Genomic DNA, 23,664 nt, shown 5'->3' with positions numbered 1-23,664 from the left:
CAGAGAGGTGTGGTAAAGCATAGGGGAGCATTGTAAAGCACAGAGAGGTCTGGTAAAGCATAGGGAAGCATTGTAAAGCACAGAGAGGTCTGGTAAAGCATAGGGAAGCATTGTAAAGCACAGAGAGGTCTGGTAAAGCATAGGGGAGCATTGTAAAGCACAGAGAGGTCTGGTAAAGCATAGGGAAGCATTGTGAAGCACAGAGAGGTCTGGTAAAGCATAGGGAAGCATTGTGAAGCACAGAGAGGTGTGGTAAAGCATAGGGAAGCATTGTGAAGCACAGAGAGGTGTGGTAAAGCATAGGCAAGCATTGTAAAGCACAGAGAGGTGTGGTAAAGCATAGGCAAGCATTGTGAAGCACAGAGAGGTGTGGTAAAGCATAGGGAAGCATTGTAAAGCACAGAGAGGTCTGGTAAAGCATAGGGGAGCATTGTAAAGCACAGAGAGGTCTGGTAAAGCATAGGGAAGCATTGTAAAGCTCAGAGAGGTCTGGTAAAGCATAGGGAAGCACTGTAAAGCACAGAGAGGTCTGGTAAAGCATAGGGAAGCATTGTAAAGCACAGAGAGGTATAGAAAGCATATTAAAGATAAAACATGGAAAGCCAGGGTATTGACCAGCCCCCGTGTTGCTTAGCCTCTCAGAGCTAACCAGAGCAGCTCCGCAAGGCTGCCTGCCAGCTGCGAGATTGCAGCAGGATTGTTTTTGTGTTTCTTTACTGAAGCTCCAGGGCTCTCATCAGAAAACAAGCAGCCCAGATTGATTTTTCCCTCTGCCATTGATCAAGGCAAGACACCAGTTACCGACTGGGCTGAAAGATTAATTAGCAGTAAATATACATACAGACGTAATTATCTGTTGTTCTATGTGCTGCCTGTCTTGGAGTCGCTCGGTCTTTCATTTCCCCAGTACAGTTCTATAGAAAACTCTGTATTTCTTATTTGCAATCAGATCAATGGAACTCTTTTTAAAGGCTGACAGATGCACATTTGCACAGTGATTTATGCAGTTTAACTTTATTCCCAAGCTCTTATGCTAATAATTCATGTTGCTGTTAATAGGGGTTAAAACACCAAAATACAAAGCAAAAACAAACAAAAATAAAATGTATTAATGTATTTATATCTGAGTATAGTTTATAGCATGCTTTACCAATTTGACTGTGCTTTGCAATGCATTACACTTGGATTGGATTCAATACGGTTTTGCTTTCACGTGCCTATACCCTCATAGATGCATAATGGTCCATTCATACATACCAACATACACACATATATAATTAATTAAATGCAAAGAGTGTTCTGTATCCTGTGTGATTTCAGCCTTTGCTCCTGCTCTAAAGCCCCCAATCCTTTCTGGGAAATCCTCAATAAGGGGGGGGCACAGTGACAGTGCAGTGTGATCACTTTGTCCCAGGAAAAGAGAGCAAGACAGAGGATAGGTAACTAGGGCAACTGTCACTTAGCAACAAAGTGAAGGATGCTGACAGAGAAGGAGTGGGAATGGGAGTGTGGGGTGGTGATGGAGGGAGAAAAAGGGGTTTAAATAAGGATAGTGCAGAGAGGGCTGGGGAAAAGTGAGAGAGGTGGAGAGGAAGGGAGAAAGAGAGAAGGGAGGAATGGGGGATAGGGAAGGAGGAGGGTTTAGAGATGGGAGAAAGAGTGGTGGAGAGACGTGAGAGGAAGGGAAAGAGGGGGAGAAAGGATTGCAGAGAAAGAGACAGGAAAACAAGGCAGAGAGGCAGGGAGAGGGGGAGAGGGTAGCTCTATTCGAAAGAAAAAGAGGTGATAGAAGAGAGAGGGAGGGAGCAAAAACAAGGGAAAAAGAAAAGCAGAGAGACAGAATGATAGAGAGAGGGGAGAAAGTGGAGGAAAAGAGAGAAAGGGAGATAGGAGAAAGAAGAGAAACGAGAGTGAAGGCAGCGGGTGTGCAAGTGAAACAGAATTATGCCTGATAAAGAAATAATAGAATCTCTAAAGACTGAAAAGGGAGGGCAATTAGATCAGCAGCCAGTCAATTCAGAAAACTGCTTGCCTGCTGTACTGCAGGCTAGTTATATAGAACGGTGAACATGTGCATAGGAGGGAATATGTCCTACATCTCTGTCATATACTGCTTTACAAAACCCAGCTCTGTTTGTTTTCTGTTCATGACCCGCCTTCATTTAATCAGCATTGAAAAGACAGACCAGGTCTATGAAGAGTCTACCGTTAAGAGGCTGAGATCGGTGTCTGATTGTGACATCACCGTTTATGACCTGACTGTGCAGTTACCCTTATAAAAGTTTGCAGTGGGATCTTTGCACGGTATTACAGTACACTTTTATCAATCAATTCACAGAATAGGCAATTTTTTTTATTGTACATGTTATGTATACAAAATTCTCTTTGTACTCTAGAAAGAGTGCAAAGAAGAGCGACCAGAATTATCCCGGGTTTAAAAGGCATGTCGTATGCAGACAGGCTTAAAAAAATTGAGTTTATTCAGTCTTGAACAAAGAAGACTACGCGGTGATCTGATCAAGCATTCAAAATCCTAAAAGGTATTGACAATGTCGACCCAGGGGACTTCTTTGACCTGAAAAGAAACAAGGACCAGGGGTCGCAAATGGAGATTAGATAAAGGGGCATTCAGAACAGAAAATAGGAGGCACTTTTTTTACACAGAGAATTGTGAGGGTCTGGAACCAACTCCCCAGTAATGTTGTTGAAGCTGACACCCTGGGATCCTTCAAGAAGCTGCTTGATGAGATTCTGGGATCAATAAGCTACTAACAACCAAACGAGCAAGATGGGCCGAATGGCCTCCTCTCGTTTGTAAACTTTCTTATGTTCTTATGTTCTTAACATTTTTTTTTCTTTTTTTCATGCGGTTCTTCATTTGCAAACTGTAGAACTCTCATCTGTCAGCCAAAAGGGAACGGGATCTGGGATGAACACCTGCATTAGCCGATGTGATACAAAGTGTGTTCATCTATAATTGTACAGTAGCTGTAGATAAGTGTATAGCTCCTTGGGGGTTGTCTCTTATTGCAATTGTATTAGAGATATCCTCGTATATGATGTGATTGCAGGGTCCCGCTTGTGCTCTAATGTGTATAATCATTTTGACTTGCTCATCACAGGGCTTAGTGTCTCTGATGGAGCGTGGCTATTTTCATCTTCACCATCTGCTGTACAGCCGGGCAACATCCCCAGTAAGAGGAACTGCAGACAGAAATGTTCAAATAAAATCACTCACTTCCACTTTATGCTGTTACTGCGGTCCTGGAATTGACACTTAAAGATGAACTTTATAAATAACTTCAGTATTCCTGTCTCCAAGCCTTTCTCTTAAGGGGTGAGGGAGGGAGGGAGCAGTTCAGTCTCCATGCCTCAAGCCTGCCCTGGACTGGAGGGAGCACCCTTTCTCTTAGGGGGTGAGGGAGGGAGGGAGCAGTTCAGTCTCCATGCCTAAAGTCTGCCCTGGACTGGACTGGAGGGAGCACCCTTTCTCTTAGGGGCTGAGGGAGGGAGGGAGCAGTCCAGTCTCCATGCCTCAAGCCTGCCCTGGACTGGAGGGAGCACCCTTTCTCTTAGGGGGTGAGGGAGGGAGGGAGCAGTTCAGTCTCCATGACTAAAGTCTGCCCTGGACTGGACTGGAGGGAGCACCCTTTCTCTTAGGGGCTGAGGGAGGGAGGGAGCAGTCCAGTCTCCATGCCTCAAGCCTGCCCTGGACTGGATGGAGCACCCTTTCTCTTAGGGGGGTGAGGGAGAGAGGGAGAGAGGGAGCAGCCCAGTCTCCATGCCTCAAGCCTGCCCTGGACTGGAGGGAGCACCCTTTCTCTTAGGGGCTGAGGAAGGGAGCAGTCCAGTCTTCATGCCTCAAGCCTGCCCTGGACTGGAGGGAGCACCCTTTCTCTTAGGGGGGTGAGGGAGGGAGGGAGAGAGGGAGCAGCCCAGTCTCCATGCCTCAAGCCTGCCCTGGACTGGAGGGAGCACCCTTTCTCTTAGGGGCTGAGGGAGGGAGCAGTCCAGTCTTCATGCCTCAAGCCTGCCCTGGACTGGAGGGAGCACCCTTTCTCTTAGGGGGGTGAGGGAGGGAGGGAGAGAGGGAGCAGCCCAGTCTCCATGCCTCAAGCCTGCCCTGGACTGGAGGGAGCACCCTTTCTCTTAGGGGCTGAGGGAGGGAGCAGTCCAGTCTTCATGCCTCAAGCCTGCCCTGGACTGGATTGGAGGGAGCGCAACACTTTAAAAATGAAAGACATGACCAAAACCAGAAACAAGATGGGAACGGGGATCAAATAACAAGAACAACACGTGGGTCTGGGGAATAATAGATTTTATTAAACCCACTGTCTACTTTCCCAAGCATATCAAGCCCCTGTTAAATGTGTTGTAAACTACCAACTCAGAGCCGTTCGCATCGTAGAAGACTAAAATAAATAACATCTTAGCAGTAACATTGTTCGACAAATATTTCGGTACCATCAGTATTAAGGACACCCCCTGTAAAGGCTACATTTTTCTGGTCCCTTTCTTTTGTATAGTTGGCTATTTATTGTTGCATTAGAAGGTGAAAACTGTTTTGAATACAGCTGATTCCTTAATAAACTGAATATCTGATTCTTGCACAGACTATGTGGTTTGCACTTCACTCATGTTCTGTATTTGAAGTGCTGGACGATGGAGAAGTGAACCCCCCTCCCTGGCGCTCTGCCACTCCCGGATTAGAGCGCTGCAGCCCCAGCTCTCTGGAGTGCTCAGCGTTGAGAGATGCCAGCCGGCAAACACAGGAGACCAAGGTCACCTTACCTGCTAGGCAGAGCTGCTGTGCGGACTTAACCCTTTCCCGGGAGGTCAGCCCACCTCCTGACTCATAGGAGACACGAGCGACTGCCTTTTCCAGACTGTGCAACTCACTGCCCTTTTCTATCAGAGATGCTGCTTCAGGCAATGTTTTTAACTCAAGATTAAAGACTAGCTTTTATAGTTTAGACTTTTTATAATGACTTGCAAATATAATTGTGTTTTTTTTTATTTATTTTATTTGCTTATTATTTTAATAATAAAAATGCTTATATTCATTTCCTGTTGTCTTCAATTGTTTTATTATTATTATTATTATTATTATTATTATTATTATTATTATTATTATTATTATTATTATTATTATTTTGTAATGTTTACTGTCTCTTGATATTGCAGGCATCTTTCTATTTTAGCCGACATGTAAAGCGCTTTGAGATACCGTGGTATGAAAGACGCTATATAAATAAAATTGAAATTGATATTGACCTTCCTGTTTGTCTAGCAGGTCTCTCCGTTATCGTAAGGACATTGTGTCCCTGGAGAGAGTCCAGCAAAGAGGAACCAGAAATACCTATCAGTCTACCCACCTGCCTGTCTGTCTGTCTGTCTCCCTGTCCCGCACAGTGTAGTAAGTGCAGCGTACCAAACTGAGTCCACTTGATGTGTCTAACTAGTGGATTAAGCAGGTTTAGTCCACTTGATTGGAGTTAGTAGACCTGCTAATCCCGATTGCAGCGTACCAGAAGTGAATCATCACAGGTGGATTATCTCCTAAATCAGACTAAACAAGATCCTGATTGCAGCAGTGTGCCAAATCAGATTCCTGATGATCCTGTTCAAGTGGATTAACTCTCAGTACTGTGAAGGATGAGACTAACTCAGTATGCTTGCTTGTCCTATGCATTTACTGCTGACAATGTTTTGCAGAGACAGTTGCATTCTTCCCCTGAAATGACACGTACATCTGAAAACTGTATTCTGTACAATTCTGTACAGATCTGTGAGAGTAAAGTATCGCACAAACAAGCCTGCATCACCCCCATCTTAAAAAACCCTCCCTTGATCCCTCATCCCTCCAGGACTACCGTCCTGTCTCCCTCCTCCCGTTCCTCTCTAAAACCCTCGAGCGAGCAGTACACCGCCAGCTCTCTGCTTTCCTGTCGACACATTCTCTGCTCGACCCCCTCCAATCTGGCTTTCACCCAGCACACTCCACTGAAACTGCTCTTCTCTCTATCACAAACTCTCTACTTTCTGCTTGTGTCGCCTCCCTCTCCTCTCTCCTAATTCTCCTTGACCCCTCTGCTGCCTTTGACACAGTTGACCACTCTACTCTCCTGTCCTCCCTCGCTGACCTGGGACTCTCCAGCACTGCTCTTGCCTGGTTCTCCTCCTACCTCACTGATCGCACGTACCCGGTGTCCTGGCGTGGCTCACCCTCTGCCACCCCTCCTGTTTTCCCTGTACACCCGCTCCCTGGGTCCTCTCATCTCCTCCCATGGCTTCTTATATCACCTCTATACTGATGACGCCCAGATCTTCCTCTCCTTTCCCACTTCTCACTCTGACATTTCCTCCCATATCTCTACCTGCCTCTCGGCCATCTCCTCCCGGATGCACTTGCATCATCTCAAACTCAACCTCTCCAAATCAGACCTCCTTTTCTTGCACTCTCTTCCTCCCCCACAGCTGATCTCTCTATCTCTATTCCTCTTGAATCCTCCACTCTCTCTCCCTCCCCTGTGTCTCCCTCAACCCCTCCCTCTCCTACTCTCAGCACATCTCTACTCTGGCACGCTCCTGTCGCTTCTTCCTCAGCAACATATGCAGAATTCACCCCTTCCTCACCGACAACTCCACTCAGCTCCTAGTTCAGGCCCTGGTACTGTCCCGCATTGACTACTGCGTCTCGCCTTGTCTTTTCCCTTCCTCATTTTTCCCACACTACACCACTGCTCCGCTCTCTGCACTGGCTCCCTATCGCTGCTCGCATCCAATTCAAAACTCTTGTACTCGCCTATCGCTGTCTTGACCTTTCTGCTCCCTCCTATCTCCAGACTATCATTTCTCCCTACACCCCCTCTCGCCCCCTCCGCTCCTCCACCTCTGACAGACTAGCTGTACCCCCCTCCACTCCCCCGCCTCCAGAGCCCGCTCCTTCTCCACATTTACAATCATCCTCCACCAACGGGAGCACCAAACAAGCGAGAGAGAAAAATAATCTTTGACTCTGACAGCGACTAAGAAACAAAAAAAGCATACCCCATTGAAACACCTCTCCCTTAAAAATTCACCATTCCTGAATTATCAAAAAGAAAATTATATTTAAGATTCTTTAATTTTGTCTTAATTTACATTATTATTATTAATTAAATTCAGTTGCAATTTGAACCTTAACACCCGTTTATTGTCTTTTTTTTAATTACAGATACTAATATCCATGTATTATAAGGAATAATAGATGGGCTTCAGTGAGTTACAGGAAAATAATTCTATCTCGGGTTCCTGTGACAGTTTATAACTCGACCTGGCGGTCTTGTAGTTTATGACGTCACAGAAACCCTAGATGGAATTATTTTCCTGTAACTCACTGAAACCCATCTATTATTTTCTATGTAATCAAATAAACTACAAAATGATATCGCAAAAGTCTACCGGAAGCCATAATAGTTGTAGGCTACAGTATGATATGTTGTATTTTTGTCAGTTTTTCCTTAAGTATATAGAAAACTAGCTGTATTAACAAAACATTATTCTCCAAGTTTCACTCGACTTTATGAAGCACAGCGTGTCATTTCTAGAGGGCGATGCAAAACGTTTGTCCTGAGTTGCAGGTTAGTCCTCATTATCGGTCTAACTTGTTCCTCTTGTTCCGATCAGTTAAACTAATTCCCGTGATTGTGTGTTTGGTGCGCTGCAATCAGGATTAGTTTAGTACAGATTTGCAGGATTTTCTAGTCAACATTTTAAATCACTGGTACACTGCAACTGACCCCATGATTTTTCTTAGGTTTTTTTTTTTATTTTCATTTTTGAATGTTCTTTCTCTCGACGTGAGGAGTGAGCTAGTTTATATTCTAAATCTGTGTTCTATTGCTTCATGGTTTGCTGTATAGTGTTGTGTTGTGTTGTTGTGCTGTGTTGTAGTTTGGTGTGCAGTATTGTGTAGTGCTGCATTATATTGTATTGTGCTGTGTTGTATTGTATTATATATTGTATTTTGTTGTGTTATGTTGTGTTATATATTTATTTTGTTGTGTTGTGTGGTATTGTGTTGTTGTGGGCAGTATTGTGTAGTGATGCATTATATTGTGTTATGTTGTATTGTATTGTAATGTGTTGTGTTGTATTGTGTTGTAGTCTGCAGTGCTCCATTATATTGTATTGCAACATGTTGTACTGTACTGTATTATACTGAGTTGTGTTAAATTTGATTGTATTGTATACTTGTGCTGTACTGTACTGTATTGTAATGCAGTGTACTGTGCTGTACTGTATTGTATTGTAATGCAGTGTGCTGTACTGTACTGTATTGTGTTGTAATATGGTGTGCTGTACTGTACTGTATTGTGTTGTAATATGGTGTGCTGTACTGTACTGTATTGTGTTGTAATATGGTGTGCTGTACTGTACTGTATTGTGTTGTAATATGGTGTGCTGTACTGTACTGTATTGTATTGCATTGTATTGCATTGTACTGTATTGTATTGTAATGTAGTGTGCTGTACTGTATTGTATTGTAATGCAGTGTGCTGTACTGTACTGTATTGTATTGTAATGCAGTGTGCTGTACTGTACTGTATTGTAATACAGTGTGCTGTACTCTACTATATTGTATTGCATTGTACTGTATTGTATTGTAATGTGGTGTGCTGTACTGTACTGTATTGTGTTGTAATATGGTGTGCTGTACTGTACTGTATTGTATTGCATTGTACTGTATTGTATTGTAATGTAGTGTGCTGTACTGTACTGTATTGTAATACAGTGTGCTGTACTCTACTATATTGTATTGCATTGTACTGTATTGTATTGTAATGTGGTGTGCTGTATTGTATTGTAATGTATTGCATTGTACTGTATTGTGTTGTAATGCGGTGTGCTGTACTGTACTGTATTGTGTTGTAATGCGGTGTGCTGTACTGTACTGTATTGTGTTGTAATGCGGTGTGCTGTACTGTACTGTATTGTATTGTAATGCGGTGTGCTGTACTGTACTGTACTGTATTGTATTGTATTGCGTTGCATTGTACTGTATTGTGTTGTAATGCGGTGTGCTGTACTGTATTGTACTGTATTGTATTGCATTGTACTGTATTGTGTTGTAATGCGGTGTGCTGTACTCTACTGTATTGTATTGCATTGTACTGTATTGTGTTGTAATGTGGTGTGCTGTGCTGTACTCTATTGTATTGTATTGTAATGCGGTGTGCTGTGCTGTACTCTACTGTATTGTATTGTACTGTATTGTGTTTTAATGCGAATAATGAGTTGTCCTGGCCTGTATGTTTCCTGACACTGAGAGATGCTTTGGCCTTGTTGTCTGCAGGGAGGCAGGACGGACGGATCTGTGTATTTAGTTGCTCTATAAATAAATTAACTCAGCCCGGTCCTGGGCTCCCAGGAGGCTGCATGTTTTCTGTTTTCCTTCTTGCTTTGTGGACTAGTTTGCTCTCGTAAGTTTTTGACAGTGATTGCACTGGGACCCTGGGACAGCAGCAGCAGAGTATATACCTCCCACCCCTCTCTCAGGCTCTTCAGCTGTCTTTCCTGCTCTATCTCCCTCCCTCCTTCTTTCCATCCCTCACTCCATCCTACCCCATCTCTCTCTCCATCCTCCATCCCCCTCTCTCATTCCTCTGTCTCTCTTCCTCTCCTACCCCTCTCTCTCTCCATCTTCCCTTCCCTCTCTCATTCCTCTCCTGTCTCTCTTCCTCTCCTTTCCTCCTTCAGTCCATCCTACCCCCTCTCTCACCCTTTACCCCTTCCTCGATACTATCTCTCTCTACCCCCCTCGCTCCCTGTCTCTTTCCCTCTCCCTCAAACAGCATCCCTGCCATGCATTCTGTAGTATATAAAAGCTTTTCAAAGTCAGAAAGTGACATGCTGAAAATACACACCGCTAATGAGGTCAGCTTTCTTTTACCGAAGGCGCTTCATATGATGAAGGGACGAAACTTTTGCCCCCTTGAGTTTCTTTCCAGGTTCAATTTCCTCTGGCTTTCTGACAGGCTATTGACAGTGTTATGGCAGGTCCCCTACACAAGTTTACCACATTACCTTTTCACAGTATTTTGGCAGTTGTCCTATGGTATACAATGCATTTAGCACAGTTTACTATGTTTTTTTTTTCTTATTTGTAATATGCTTTACCAGACCTCTCTGTGCTTCACAATGCTTTCATTGTGCTCTGTTACACTCTGCTATGTTTTTACTGTCGGACATTTTTCTCAGGGGTGTCTCTCTCTCTTTGAATCAGAGTGACTGCCCAGCATATTGCTGAGCTGTGAGCTGAAATGCAGTGCTCAGGGAGGGTTGCTCCAGTGAAATGACCAGGTGGTTGAATGGGTTTGTTCACATTCCGCACGCACAAGCTTGCAAGGGCATCCACCATGTGAGCTGGTGCTCGCGATACCATCCCCTTCACTGAATAATTCATTACACAGCATGCAGGGCGAAGGGGTGATGCTATCCGTTATGTAACACGTGCAAAAATAACTTCGGAATAATCTATGAATCCACGCTATACATCATACAGTACAGTACAGTATACGCTGCAGAAGCAATGTACTGGCTATGCTGTCTATTATTTACCCACTGCCTTCCACACTGCAGCCCAGCTCTTTCTCTAACCACTGAGCTACTCAAACCCACTGCCTTCCACACTGCAGCCCAGCACTCTAACCACTGAGCTACTCAAACCCACTGCCTTCCACACAGCAGCCCAGCACTCTAACCACTGAACTACACAAACCCACTGCCTTCCACACTGCAGCCCAGCGCTTTCTCTAACCACTGAGCTACTCAAACCCACTGCGAGGAAGGTAATGTGTTTGAGCAGCTCAGTAGTTAGAGAAAGCGCTGGGCTGCTGTGTGGAAGGCAGTGGGTTTGAGTAGCTCAGTGGTTAGAGAAAGCGCTGGGCTGCAGTGTGGAGGGCAGTGGGTTTTAGTAGAGAAAGCGCTGGGTTGCAGCATGTAAGATCGGGGGGCTGACGGTTGCAGGTTCGGATCCTATCATAATTGCTCGCATAATATTGCAGTTTGACAGATCACCTTCAGAAGACATTTTATGCAACTCAGTTTTGTTTTCCTGAAGCGCAGCAGAATGATAATTCTGGGGTCAGATCTCAATGACAGGCTCAGAGAGAGTGAGGAGAGGCAGGAGCCCCAGGAGGAGCGCACTCTGACAGCCCTGAATGATGGCTTAATTAGAACAACTCAGCATTTATCAGCTTCCGATGGGGACCACGACTCACCCACAGCTCCCTGGAGCTCCGAGAACACTCCAAACTGGAAGACGCGAGGAGCCGGGGTCAGTTCATTTTCCAAAGCTGTTAATTTCTTTTTTAATTACTTCTTATCTCTTTGTTGCTGCACGATTCCCCGCTGCATATAAAACTGAAACTCTTAATGATAAGACCCGCAGAGCGCTGCTTTGAAAGCTTTACAGTGATAAAACTAACTTTCTTCAGTAGCAGTTCAAGCAAGTTAACTATTTTGTGTTCTCTTCTCCCCCTGGTTCATGTCTATCAGCCTCCCCACCTCCCTTCTCTTGCATGTAGTCTGTCTGTCTCTCCTTGTCCCACAGTGTAGTCCTCCCAGCTTGCTGCTCTGGCCCTCTGCCCTGGTGGACTCTATGGTTATTGTTAGCCGTTCTGTCACGTGTGAGTGTCTGTGGTTCCTAGCGTCAAGTGGAGGACTGTGCATCCTTTTCTTTTATTTCTCTCAGCGCGTGGAGTCTATATGCTGTGTTATATTGTGTCCTGCTGTACTGTATAGTGTTGTATACGTTGATGTTGTATTGTAGTGTGCAGTACTGGTGTAGTTTTTAAACCTTAGTAACTCTGCTTGTGCAAACGTCCCCTCCAACAAACTGGTTTAACATTACCAATACATTTCCTCGCTCATGATTATCAATACATTTCCTCGCTCATGATTATCAATACATTTCCTCGCTCATGATTATCAATACATTTCCTCTCTCATGATTACCAACACGCTTTGTCTCATATGATTACCAATGTATTTTACTCTGCAAATGCAAAATAGAATCTGCACCACACTGAAGCACCGTGCAGTTGTGGAACACTCCCAAGAGCAATGTGAGTTGAAGGACATTGGAGTATTACAGATCAGCAGGTCTATTAGAACTAATACAGTCCTGCGCCGCGGAGTGCATTATGTAAGTGATGGGTTTGTGTTCTCTTCAGGCTGGACGATGAAGTTCAGAGGTCAACCAGATGCTCAGGACCGGATTACAGCGCAAAGCCGAGCAGATGAGAGAGTGCAGTTCAAACTGGGGTGAAATCCAATCACGATGACAGCAGAATTGTTTGCTGAAATTTCAATTGCAGTGTTATTTTGTTTAATTACAATCACAGTTACAATTATGGGACAGTAATTAGGCTGAGAAGCCTATTGTTCTTGTTAAGATTATTATTATTTTTCTTTCTGCCAACAAAACTTTAAAAGTTGCATAAAATGAAAACCGTTGCATGAAAACTCTTGGAATTTCACAGAGTTGTAGATGCCAATGGGAACTAATGTCTGCAGCTGAATGAATGCGATTGGTCACATGGTTTGGCATCCATATTGGATTTTACGACAAATTTTGGACAATTTACAAACATCTTCTTGTCGGAAACCACTTATCGCAGAGTTCTGAAACTTGGTATGCATGGTCAGGGATTGTCCAAGATGCATGAAGCTGATTGGTTCAGTGGTATGGCGGCCATGTTGGATAACCTAATTAACACACAAATGTCTTCTTCTCCAAAACCGCTAATCTGATCGAAGCAAAACTTGGCATAAACGAAGTTGCCACAGTAAAAAACATGGCTGCCGAGGGCCAATCAAATTTCAACATTGCTCTATTTGCTTATATTGCGCATAAAATGAACACCGTTGAACAAAAACTCTTGAAACTTCACAGAGTAGTGGAGGCCAATGGGAATTAATGTATGCTCTATTAAAAAAAAATACCTTGACCTTTGACCTCCCCTTAAGGTCAAATGTAAAACTGGCTTATAACTCATTACAGAGTGTAGATAGGGTCATGGTTATTGTGGAACACAGATAGGAACCCATATGGACGCTGATGTCTACGACTGACTGAATGGCAACCAATCAAAATGATTACATTTCACAATAACTCCTTGGAAGCCGTAAAGTTGCTTGCAACTTCTAGTTACGAGTATAATTACAGTTATACTAAAAGAGTAACATGAACAACATATTAACATGTTTACTCTATCTGAAATGACTCAGCACTACTCACAGGTACAAGTACAGACACATATCAAAATTCCGCGCCGTTCTGAGACACGGGGGAGGGGCGGAGCCAGCAAAACGACAAACAAAAGGCAGCCAGTGTTCACTGCGATAGCGAGTGAGGCGACAGCGTGGGAGAAGTACGAGTGGACAAGTACAGCGCAGTTAGAAGCAGTTTGAAAGCAGGTTGACAGCTGCAGAAGCTAACCTGAACTTCCAAAAAAACATAAATACATAAAACATGGTCTTCAAGCCAGTAATCTGTGACAACTGCATGACGTGGGAAATCTGAGAAAAACCAACAGAGCTCAACCAAGTGTGTGTAAAGTGCTGCACGATCCAGGACTTGCTTCAATGAGTAAGTCTGTTTGAAATGGAGCTGGAGGAAATGAGACAGCAACAGGAGCTTGAGGAGCTGACACACCCACAATTCATGGAAGTCTGCACCCCTAGCAGACTGAAAGCCACCAGGGAGATGGAAGAGAGTCATAAGAACATAAGAACATAAGAAAGTTTACAAACGAGAGGAGGCCATTCAGAACAGAAAATAGGAGGCACTTTTTTACACAGAGAATTGTGAGGGTCTGGAACCAACTCCCCAGTAATGTTGTTGAAGCCAACACCCTGGGATCCTTCAAGAAGCTGCTTGATGAGATTCTGGGATCAATAAGCTACTAACAACCAAACGAGCAAGATGGGCCAAATGGCCTCCTCTCGTTTGTAAACTTTCTTATGTTCTTATGTTTTTATGTTCTTATGTTCTTATGTTCTTATACTTAGGATCTTATAAATGGGGTCATGAAAAGTGGTTAAAAATACAATATGATCGAATGACAAAGAAATGCGTAATTGAACTGTATTTGATCAATTATATGGTTTAATTACAATTACGCAAGTGTGCCCATGTTCAATGCAATTACATTTACAGTGTAATTAGGATCTGCTCAATTGTAATTGAGCCTAGGTCTGCTGCCAGGGAGATGACAAACACACACACACACTCAGCCGCAGACTGAGAGGAATGACTGTGCCACTCCTAGCAGTGTGATTGTGAAGGTATTTAAAAAGCAACTGAGTTTTTAAAAAGCCACCCGGATGTGATGACTGGAGTAGACTGATGCAGAGTCAAAATCAATCAATCAATTTGATATCTTATATAGCACCTTTCAAGAGGAATCGTCTCAAAGCGCTTTACAGATAAAAACAACTGCAATTTGAACAGCATACCAGACCATTCTGAGAAATTAGTAAGATGATAAAATACCCCTTTAAAATACAACCATTCAAATGATAACAAAATGAGTTTATAATCTTTAAAAAGCAGACAGAAGGTACTTTGTAAAAAAGAAATAGTATTAAATACACTTTCCCTTTAAAATACAACGGTGTGCAAATGTGTGGAAACCTTCAATGTTCCGTCAGTAGAAACAATAGGCACTCACGTGTGAAAATGTCAGTCCGCTTTGTGCTTTAATCAGGCATCTTAAACAACTTCTAAAAAGCCTCCTGCATTTTTCCACTTGTATCTGTGTGTTCCTTTTATCTTACTAAAGTCATCAATTAAATTAGACAATCACTAATTTTGCTTATTTTTACACTTTTCCAAGATTTCCAGTTACAGTGGTTTGATTTCATCTGAACAACAAATCAAAACTACAGAAGCAGCGGCATCACCCTATAGAATTATAATTTTGCTTCATAAAGTCGAATGTAACCTGCTGAATAATGTTAACATATTGAATTGCACTCCGCTTTGTAGTTGTCCATATACTTAATGAAAAACTGACATTTTTCTTATTTTTATTACATTTGCAAATCTAACATGAAATACTGTACTACTACTATGGCTTCCGGTAGACTTGTGCGATATCATTTTGTAGTTTCTTTGAGTACATGATGTTAAAGAAAATATCTAAATTATGTTCATTTTTTTAAAATTATGTCTCAATCCTTAAATTCTAGGAGATGGAAAACTTTTGGCCAGAGCTGTACATTGGTTGAGAACTAATGTTCCATACCCGGATCAAGCTTCTCTTAAAGAAAAATAATACCTGAAAATCAGTGTTTAAATGCAAATAAAAACCCATAACGACTATTATGATTATTTTATTTGACCAAAGTTTAACTGAAAAAGTAGTTGTGCAGCTCTGCAGGATCTGTTAGTGTCTCTGCATTTTTAGCACCAGTGTGTAGTTTTCTTGAGACACTGGTGGTGTCACTGGGAAGCGCTGCATTTGCTGGTAGAATAGTGCAACACTCAAGCAGTCCTCATGATAGCAGTAAGGAGGCTTGGGGGTCCAGCGATTAAAGGGGCTTGTTACCAGGAGGTGCCAGGTTCAATCCCAGTGAGTACAGACCCAACCCCACCCTCCCATCACCTTCCGTGAGCAGACCTGACCCGTAATCCGACCCCAAACCCATCACCTGTTCCTTACCCTAACCCTCCCATCACCTTGTGAGCAGACCTGACCCGTACTCCAAACCCATCACCTGTTCCTCACCCTAACCCCGACCCTCCCATCACCTTCCGTGAGCAGACCTGACCTGTACTCCGACCCCAAACCCATCACCTGTTCCTCACCCTAACCCCGACCCTCCCATCACCTTCCGTGAGCAGACCTGACCCGTACTCCAACCCCAAAACCATCACCTGTTCCTCACCCTAACCCCGACCCTCCCATCACCTTCCGTGAGCAGACCTGACCCGTACTCCAACCCCAAAACCATCACCTGTTCCTCACCCTAACCCCGACCCTCCCATCACACTGTCAAACCCAGCCACTGTGTGACCCTGAGCAAGTCACTTAACCTCGCGCTCTGTCCTTTGGATGAGATGTAAAAACAAAGACCTTTCAAGTGACTGCAGCAGCAATTGTGATGCATAATTCAGCCCTAGTCTCAAGTCACTTTGGATAAAAGCATCTGCTAAATGATGAATAAGGTGGGTCAGTGAAGCACTGTGGTACATTAGCAACCTCTTCTGGTCTTGAGCAGATATGCAGGTTGGGAAATCCCTCTCAGCTAACCCAGTAGACAAAGACACTGTGGCAATTCAAAACAGAATATTACAATGACATGCTGCCTCACAGCGCCAGGGTCCTAGGTTCGAATCCGGCCTAGGGTAGTTTGCATGTTCCCACAGTCCAAAGACATGCTGTCCAGGTTGATTGGTCACTCTAAATTGCCCTCTGTGTGAGTGTGTGCGTGTGTGGTGCCCTGTGATGGACTAGTGTCCCGTTCAGGGTGTAGTCTCGCCTTGCGCCCTGTGTATGCCGGGTTAGGCTCCGGCTCACCGCGACCCTGTAAAGGAGTAAGCGGTTAATGATAATGGATGGATGAATGGATATTGGTTTGAGCACTGCCATGACAACAGATATAGTTTTCCCATTCGAGTGTTCCACGGCATCACCAGAATAAATGTTTCAGGCTTGCAAAACACTCCATTTTTTTATTTAAATGTTTATTGGGCTTGAAAATACAAAACAAAAAAAAGGAGAAATTTATATCCTGCATAACAAAATTGGAAAACATATTTACAGAAAAAAAAAAAAATTTATCTACAAGCTGGGACTAAAGCACCCACAAGAAACATCTTCAGAAGTGCTGTCGAAAGCAGACAGCTGAGGAGTCAGTGTCAGGGACCCTGTACACTGGGAAAGCTAGGGGTGAAATGCATTGTGTACTGAGATGCAGGAGCAAAATGAATGAATAGCTGCTTGTATGCAAGTCCAGCAAACGTTTCTTGAATAATCTCAATTTATAAAATCATCACACGTACATTGTCCTCCCCTGTAGATCTCATAAATGCCTGATTTCACTAATATCTGTGGACCAGCTAATATTGCTTCAGTTAAAGTGGTCCCACCTGCTCTACATGGTAACACCACCAGCTGGTTTCAGACCCCGATAATCTGGGACTATCCAATGTTAATCTAGGCAGGGGAATCCAGGATCAGTGACATACAGTTTAAGTGCCTTTAAAATGGTAGCAAACACTCATCTGAGCATTTGTGTAGAACACTGGATTCTAAAAACAATTCATTCACAAAGACCACTCACTGTGTTTGCACTTTTTTGAGACTGACTGGTTAGCAACTGGTTTCACAAAAGAACTGGGATGGACTGAAAAGCCTATATATTTCCCCCCCACTATGTTCAACATGCCCACTCCATAGAAAACAGGAAGAGTGCAATTCTCATAGTGGATATACTGAGGCATACTGGGTAAGGAAATACTGAGGCATACTGGGGGGGGGGGGGGGATGAATGTACAAGAGACTCCTTTCAATGCTGTTGGGTCACACAGAGGTAACCAGAGCACACACTGCTGCGAGAGCCGGGTTATGACGCCTCCTCGTCGATTTTTGGGGCAAGGTAGTATTTCACATGTCCCATGTCTGCGATCTTGTATTCCACCACTGCAAAACAAGAGATCAAACTGAAATCAATAAAAATAGCAAGAAATTATCAAGATGTATTTTTTTGTGAAAGACAGCGATTCCCATGCATATAATTCCTAACTTCACCAATTCCAGGTTTTACTACCAGCTTGAGTAGCAATCTCAGGTGTGTCTTATTAAACTCATAGTGAAACCAGGAATGGACTGAAGCATCCTGCACGGAGAGTCTTGCCTCCAGCCTGTGCACAAGAATGGATCAAAGCGTCCTGTAGGGAGAGTCTTGCCTCAATCCCTGTGCGCAGGAATGGATCAAAGCGCCCTGCACGGGGAGTCTTGTCTCCATCCCTGTGCGCAGGAATGGATCAAAGTGTCCTGCACGGGGAGTCTTGTCTCCAGCCTGTTCGCAGGTCTTACCCAGGGGTACGTCAGGGGACATGCTCAGGATGACAGTCTTGGACAGAGGCGTGGCCTTGGTGAAGAAGTTCAGGTAGTTGAGCGCGAAGATGAGCTGGACCGGCTCGTTCATCTCGATCGTCACCTGCAGGGAGGAGGAGGAGCGGGGGTCAGGACATGCTCACTGGGACGCTCTGAGCCACAGTCCCTCACCCTTCACTAAACTAAACAAGCCTGTCACTAACGGCAGTAACATGCATGCCCTGCTCCACAGCTGCAAATACAACACGGGACCCATCAGCATGATGAAAAGCAGCAACGCTGCCCTGCTGTCTGTGCACACAAGGGGCAGCTCATTCTATACACAGCACACACACACAGGATTGCGGTCGTCTTGCAGGCTGGTTTCACAGACTCCCTTACCTCAATCAACAGTGGAGATTGTCTGAGACGCCCGCTAAAATCGGGGTCTCCGAAACCAGTCCTCAATGACCTAGCCATAATAATTTGACATTAGAATTTTTTTAGATCTATGTTTATATGTGTGTATGCACAAAAAAAGTAAATGGACTTCTTCAGGTGGGAACGCAAGCATTACAATTTGTGGACACACAAAGTGAGACTGGGACACAAACACACACTGGGAACATGGACACAGACTGGGAAGCACACACAGACACTCACAGCCTCCTCCTCTTTGTCCACGTTGCTGGTCTGGGACAGCTTCACGTTGCCCGTGCCCAGCTCCCCGCTGGCGGAGAACTTGACCCCATCCTTGGCGCAGGAGATCATGACGGCGTCTCCGATCTGGGACAGGTCCCGGCAGATCCGCGCAAACTCCCCAGAGGGCATCTTCACCACGCAGCTGTATTCCTGCTCCTGCGGAGGGAGGGGGAAGAGGGAGGGGGTCAGGAAGCACGCAGCAGGGCTCCACACTCGCACACAACGTGCGCGGCAGGATCTGGTTGGGACCTGAAGATTCTTTCAGCTGTAATTCTTTGGGAGCCAACAGGATCATCAGCTGTTACCGGAAACCTTCCTCCTTAGCTGTTTCTTACACAGCTCATCGAACCTCTCATCAGATTCCAAGTGAAATAGAAATATTAAGCCTTTGGTTCTGGAAAGTTTGGAGTCTGTGCCCCAAAGATTTTGGACATTCTGCTGCCCAGCCACACAGATCCACAATCCCTTCACCCAGAGGACTGGCTGCCACTAGAGATGCAACCGTTACTACATTTAGTGATCGCCATGTCTTATTTTATGAGCTTCAATAAATTAATAAACCGATTAGCTCTTTGCTTTTGAATACTAGTTTTCTCAAATGCAGATTGATTAGTACCGGTTTGCTTTTGAATACTAGTGTTCTCAATGCAGATTACTGATTAGTATGCGTCCGATACTCATTCGGGGTAAGTGACTGGTCTGCTGACCAGGTCCAGTTTGAAAGCCTGAACTGGTACTTACTGGGATTCCAAGCTGCTCCACATCCAGGTCCATCAGTTTCATCTCGTAGTCAGACACTTTCTCCTGGTCTGGAAAGAGGGAACACAGAAAATGGCTTTAAACCTGATCCACATTAGACATGTGATCAAGCTCAGGTGTGTCTTATTAAACCCATAGTGAAACCAGGAATGGATCCAACTGCTATGCAATGGGGGTCACATTTCCATCCCTGTCATGCATTGTATAGGTAGTGTGAACAGTGCTGTAAGGTGTGCCTCCCGCCCCGGTATGAACTCACTGATCGTCTCAAACACCAGCGCCAGTGTGTCCGCGTTGTCCTCCGCGCGCAGAGTGATGATGTCTTCATTGCCTGCGCACTTCAGGATCTTGGACATGCTGCAGGGAACACAGGATATGAGAGAGAGAGAGAGAGAGTGAGAGAGAGAGAGAGAGAGGGTCACGATCTCAGCCAGCTTGTGACTAATTCTACAGCTAGATAACAGAACTAGTGGAAGGAGTTTTTGCAAAAGACAAAAAGGTGCAAACCAAACAGGTTAACGTGTGCAATTTCAGATATTTTTTTCGAAATTGTGCTGGCTTTATTTCACAAGTCTGGTTAAAACACAGTTTGGCCACATTCACAGTTAATTAATTAATTAATTAATTATAATTATTTATTTCTTAGCAGACGCCCTTATCCAGGGCGACTTACAATTGTTACAAGATATCATATTATTTTTACATACAATTCCCCATTTATACAGTTGGGTTTTTACTGGAGCAATCTAAGTAAAGTTCCTTGCTCAAGGGTACAACAGCAGTGTCCTCCACCGGGGATTGAACCCATGACCCTCCGGTCAAGAGTCCAGAGCCCTAACCACTACTCCACACTGCTGCCCTAACACATGCCACTACATGTGTTATATATTTACAGTTCACCAATCTATTTTTGTATGTTCAAGTCAGACAGCGAAGCAGGAGAGTATTTGAGAGAATTTGTTTGATTGAAGTTATTCCGGATCATATATCCCCCCCCCCCCAGTATCAGCACTAGAGGTTCCTGCATCAGCTGTTTTTCACAAGGACTGGATGACCAGATTTATTTATTTCTCACATTGCAATGCATTGTTACTTATACATTAGTCCTATATCTGCAGTAAAATATCAGAGTAAAATGTACGTGTGTAAACTTGGAATAAAAAGGCACGTACGCGGTCCTTTGCATTTAAAGAAAAAGCACTTTCACCGTTATAAAACATGCTGACACCACCCCCAAGTTCGGGCCCTGTTGCAGTACAGTGCGCACAGACTCAGTGTTTGTGATTTCCCGCCACCAGCGCCCTTTTGTTCCTTTCGCGCCGAAATGACGTAAGACAGCAAGTTTGACTGGCGCCCTTTTCTTTATGCCTGTACAGTTCGGCCGGTGGCAGGAAAAAATTGATATCCTCCGCAAGGCGGAAGTCGCAAAATGGATTTTAAAAGGCGCGAATTTGTAAGGCTATCAGAAATACGATTATTTACAAAAGCTTACGTATTTAAAATTGCAGGCGGTTTTCTAGCGCAGTCGGCTCGAGCTTTTGAAAAAGGACCCCACTTCCTGCCTGCATTTGTTACGCAGCTAAAATGAACCACGCAAAACAAACCTGTCCCACACCAAACGCGTTCTTTATACACGTATGATATATTACTGCAATTATAGTTCCCTGTGTTAAACAGAGCAACATCAGCACCACTCTGTTCTGTGCAAAGCATGGGCCGAATACTGCTCTTACTGCTTTGAATGCTCAGACATGTGTGCGTAACTTAAGCCAGCTGAACAAAGCATATATATATAGCACAATTCTAGAAACCGGGACTTAAATCGTCATAATATTGTTATTAATACTAACTTGGGTCACAGAAATAAGACATTAACCACATGCATCCCATTCTCTCCAAAGCAGACTGAACTCCGGCCTTATCTTGCCCCCCCCCCAGCTCCAGCCCCACCCAGGATTGATTCTCTATCTCCCGCTGTAACAGCACTTGGTCTCCCGGTGCATCAGTCCCCGTAAACCCGCTTCTCCCTCGCCCCAGCCCGGCACCGTGCGTGCACTGCAGCGTGTGCAGGCGCCAGCAGTCAGTGTGTTGTTATTTTCTCCTCACAGCCTCGTACCTGCTCAGATTGACCCCCATGGCCAGGTTGCGGTCGCAGCGGTACGAGTCGAAGCCGTCGCTGCGGAGCGTGAGCTGCACCAGCGAGACGTGAGACGAGTCCATGCTCTGCAGAGAGATGCCGCTGGAGCTGATGTCCCAGCAAGCCTCCGTGATGAGGTCCTTCAGCGCCTCCAAAACCTTCTTCAGGATCGAACCCTGCACCAGCCGAGCCTCGAACATCTTTGCACGGGGTGTAACTTTAAAACTTAACGAGAAATAATAATAATAACAATAATAATAACACTGCTGATCGCGTTATCTGCTGCAGAGGATGAGAAAGTGACTGACTGAGAGGCTCGCGCTGGCTTTCTCACTCCCATCTCCTTCTACTTCTCGCGCCAAAAGAATTGAGCCCGGCGCGCGCGCGCCCTCGTGTTATTTAATGAGTTTCCTGACGTCACGGACGCGCCTCCCTTTATGAATGAAACTGTTTCCCTGAGGAGGCCATTTTGGCTCCGGTTGCTCTATAGGTTCTTGTTGGAGGTTAGAGCCAAAATGTCGCCGGTTTCACTACTGTTATACGCCTTGCTGTTGACAGCGGCTGAACAAGGAGGTTTGGAGGGAGGGAGGGAGGGAGGGGGAGGGAGAGAGAGAGAGGGAGGGAGGGAGGGACGGACGGACGGACGGAGGGAGGGAGGGAGGGAGGAGGGGAATCAAAAGGCGCCAATTTTTTTATTTTAATTCAATTAATTTTTTTTTTGAATCGTATATATATACGACAGATGTGCTGCATACAGACTGCACACCAACAGATGTGAAATGTTACAGATTATCAGCTATATAAACGCTTGTGGTAAACTATTTTTGCATTAACGCAAACGGGTGATTATTTTTTTTTCTTTTGACCGCATTAAACGTTTGATTCTACTATGCAGTGGTGATCCTACAGCGCTGCACTACAGTAGTAAACAACCCATAAGAAGCGCTGTCAAATTTATGCTTCAAAAGTACACCACCGTGAACCGACACACTTCTGGTTGGCTTGCCTGCGTTTGGATAAATTCGCCACTAGGTGGCGCCAAATTGAATTCAATGCGCGCCGATGGAGTTTAGGGGATTGAACTCATGAAGTGCCCCGTTGTCCTCATTAACTGTGTCATTTTTTTGGCGCGTTTTTAACTGGCATTTACCTGTTATTTAAACGTTCTCTTTTACTATGTTGTTATGATAACCTACTCTAATTTTGTTAACCCCAAAGTCAAGGTGTTAATGAATCATGCGTTAGTGTAAAACTACTGTTAGGTTAACCCTATCGGGGACAAAACACATGTTACTGTGGGATGTTACGTAGTTGTGGGGCAGATTAATTAAAAAATGGTTTTATTGGGTCAGCTGCTGTGTGGGGCTGTATTATTATAAAGTCCACTAGATGGCGAAACGTGCAAGGGTCGAGGAAAAGAAAAAAAAATAAAGACGCCATAGTTTTTTGTTTTAATTTTCAGAGGAAGAGGGTGAGAGGAAAAAATACGTCGCTCACTTTAGGGCGACAAAAAAAAGAGGACGGGCGGATCTCGTGATGCTATCCGGTGGCTCACGGAGGGAGGTGGGCGGTGCACTAAACCCGAGCAACCCGTTATATGAGTGAGCAGCTCCTGCAGTGTCTGTGTAAGCATTCCGCTTCGAGACGCGCACCTCCCTGCGCTGGCTGCACAGTTGCTGTGACGCTCGCACGCAGACACGCTCACACAGGCAGTGCTGCTAGTGTGTCGCTGAAGGCTGCATTTCCAAACGCAGGCAGCCTGGCATCATCGTGATAATATTCTCTACAACCATACAGGCAGGAGGCGGACACAGAGGCTGCGGATTGCACAAGCGACTCTTTTGTCGTTGTTGTAGAATACAGGTAAGATGTTTGTTGCTGTAGTGTTTTTATTTGATATGTTTTTAATGTGTGTTTATATTATTTTGGCTAAAGGGCTCTCGCTGTCTTTGAACAATGGTGAGGCTGTGCGAG

At 44.5% G+C, this 23,664-nt stretch overlaps 2 protein-coding genes across 2 annotated transcripts in view; one reads left to right on the top strand and one right to left on the bottom strand.

The window, feature by feature from the left end:
- Positions 1 to 16,817: 16,817 nt before the first annotated feature.
- LOC131720984 (proliferating cell nuclear antigen) lies at positions 16,818 to 22,073 on the bottom strand. Its single transcript, XM_059013649.1, has 6 exons — positions 21,670 to 22,073; positions 19,813 to 19,910; positions 19,536 to 19,603; positions 18,756 to 18,950; positions 18,093 to 18,216; positions 16,818 to 17,696 (listed from the first exon to the last, which is right to left on the bottom strand). Exons 1-6 carry the CDS (start codon positions 21,888 to 21,890, stop codon positions 17,620 to 17,622), a joined length of 783 nt encoding a protein of 260 aa, XP_058869632.1. The 5' UTR covers positions 21,891 to 22,073; the 3' UTR covers positions 16,818 to 17,619.
- Positions 22,074 to 23,306: 1,233 nt separating this feature from the next.
- Positions 23,307 to 23,664, top strand: part of LOC117966468 (solute carrier family 23 member 2-like) — a 53,647-nt gene continuing 53,289 nt past the window's right edge. Inside the window, exon 1 of the mRNA XM_059013805.1 lies at positions 23,307 to 23,553. The gene's annotated coding sequence lies outside the window, so the exon portion shown is untranslated. The remainder of the gene's footprint in view (positions 23,554 to 23,664) is intronic.

Source organism: Acipenser ruthenus, chromosome 46, assembly GCF_902713425.1.
Source record: "Acipenser ruthenus chromosome 46, fAciRut3.2 maternal haplotype, whole genome shotgun sequence".
In the NCBI taxonomy this organism is placed as follows: domain Eukaryota; kingdom Metazoa; phylum Chordata; class Actinopteri; order Acipenseriformes; family Acipenseridae; genus Acipenser; species Acipenser ruthenus.
This window is presented reverse-complemented; position numbering and strand designations above follow the sequence as displayed.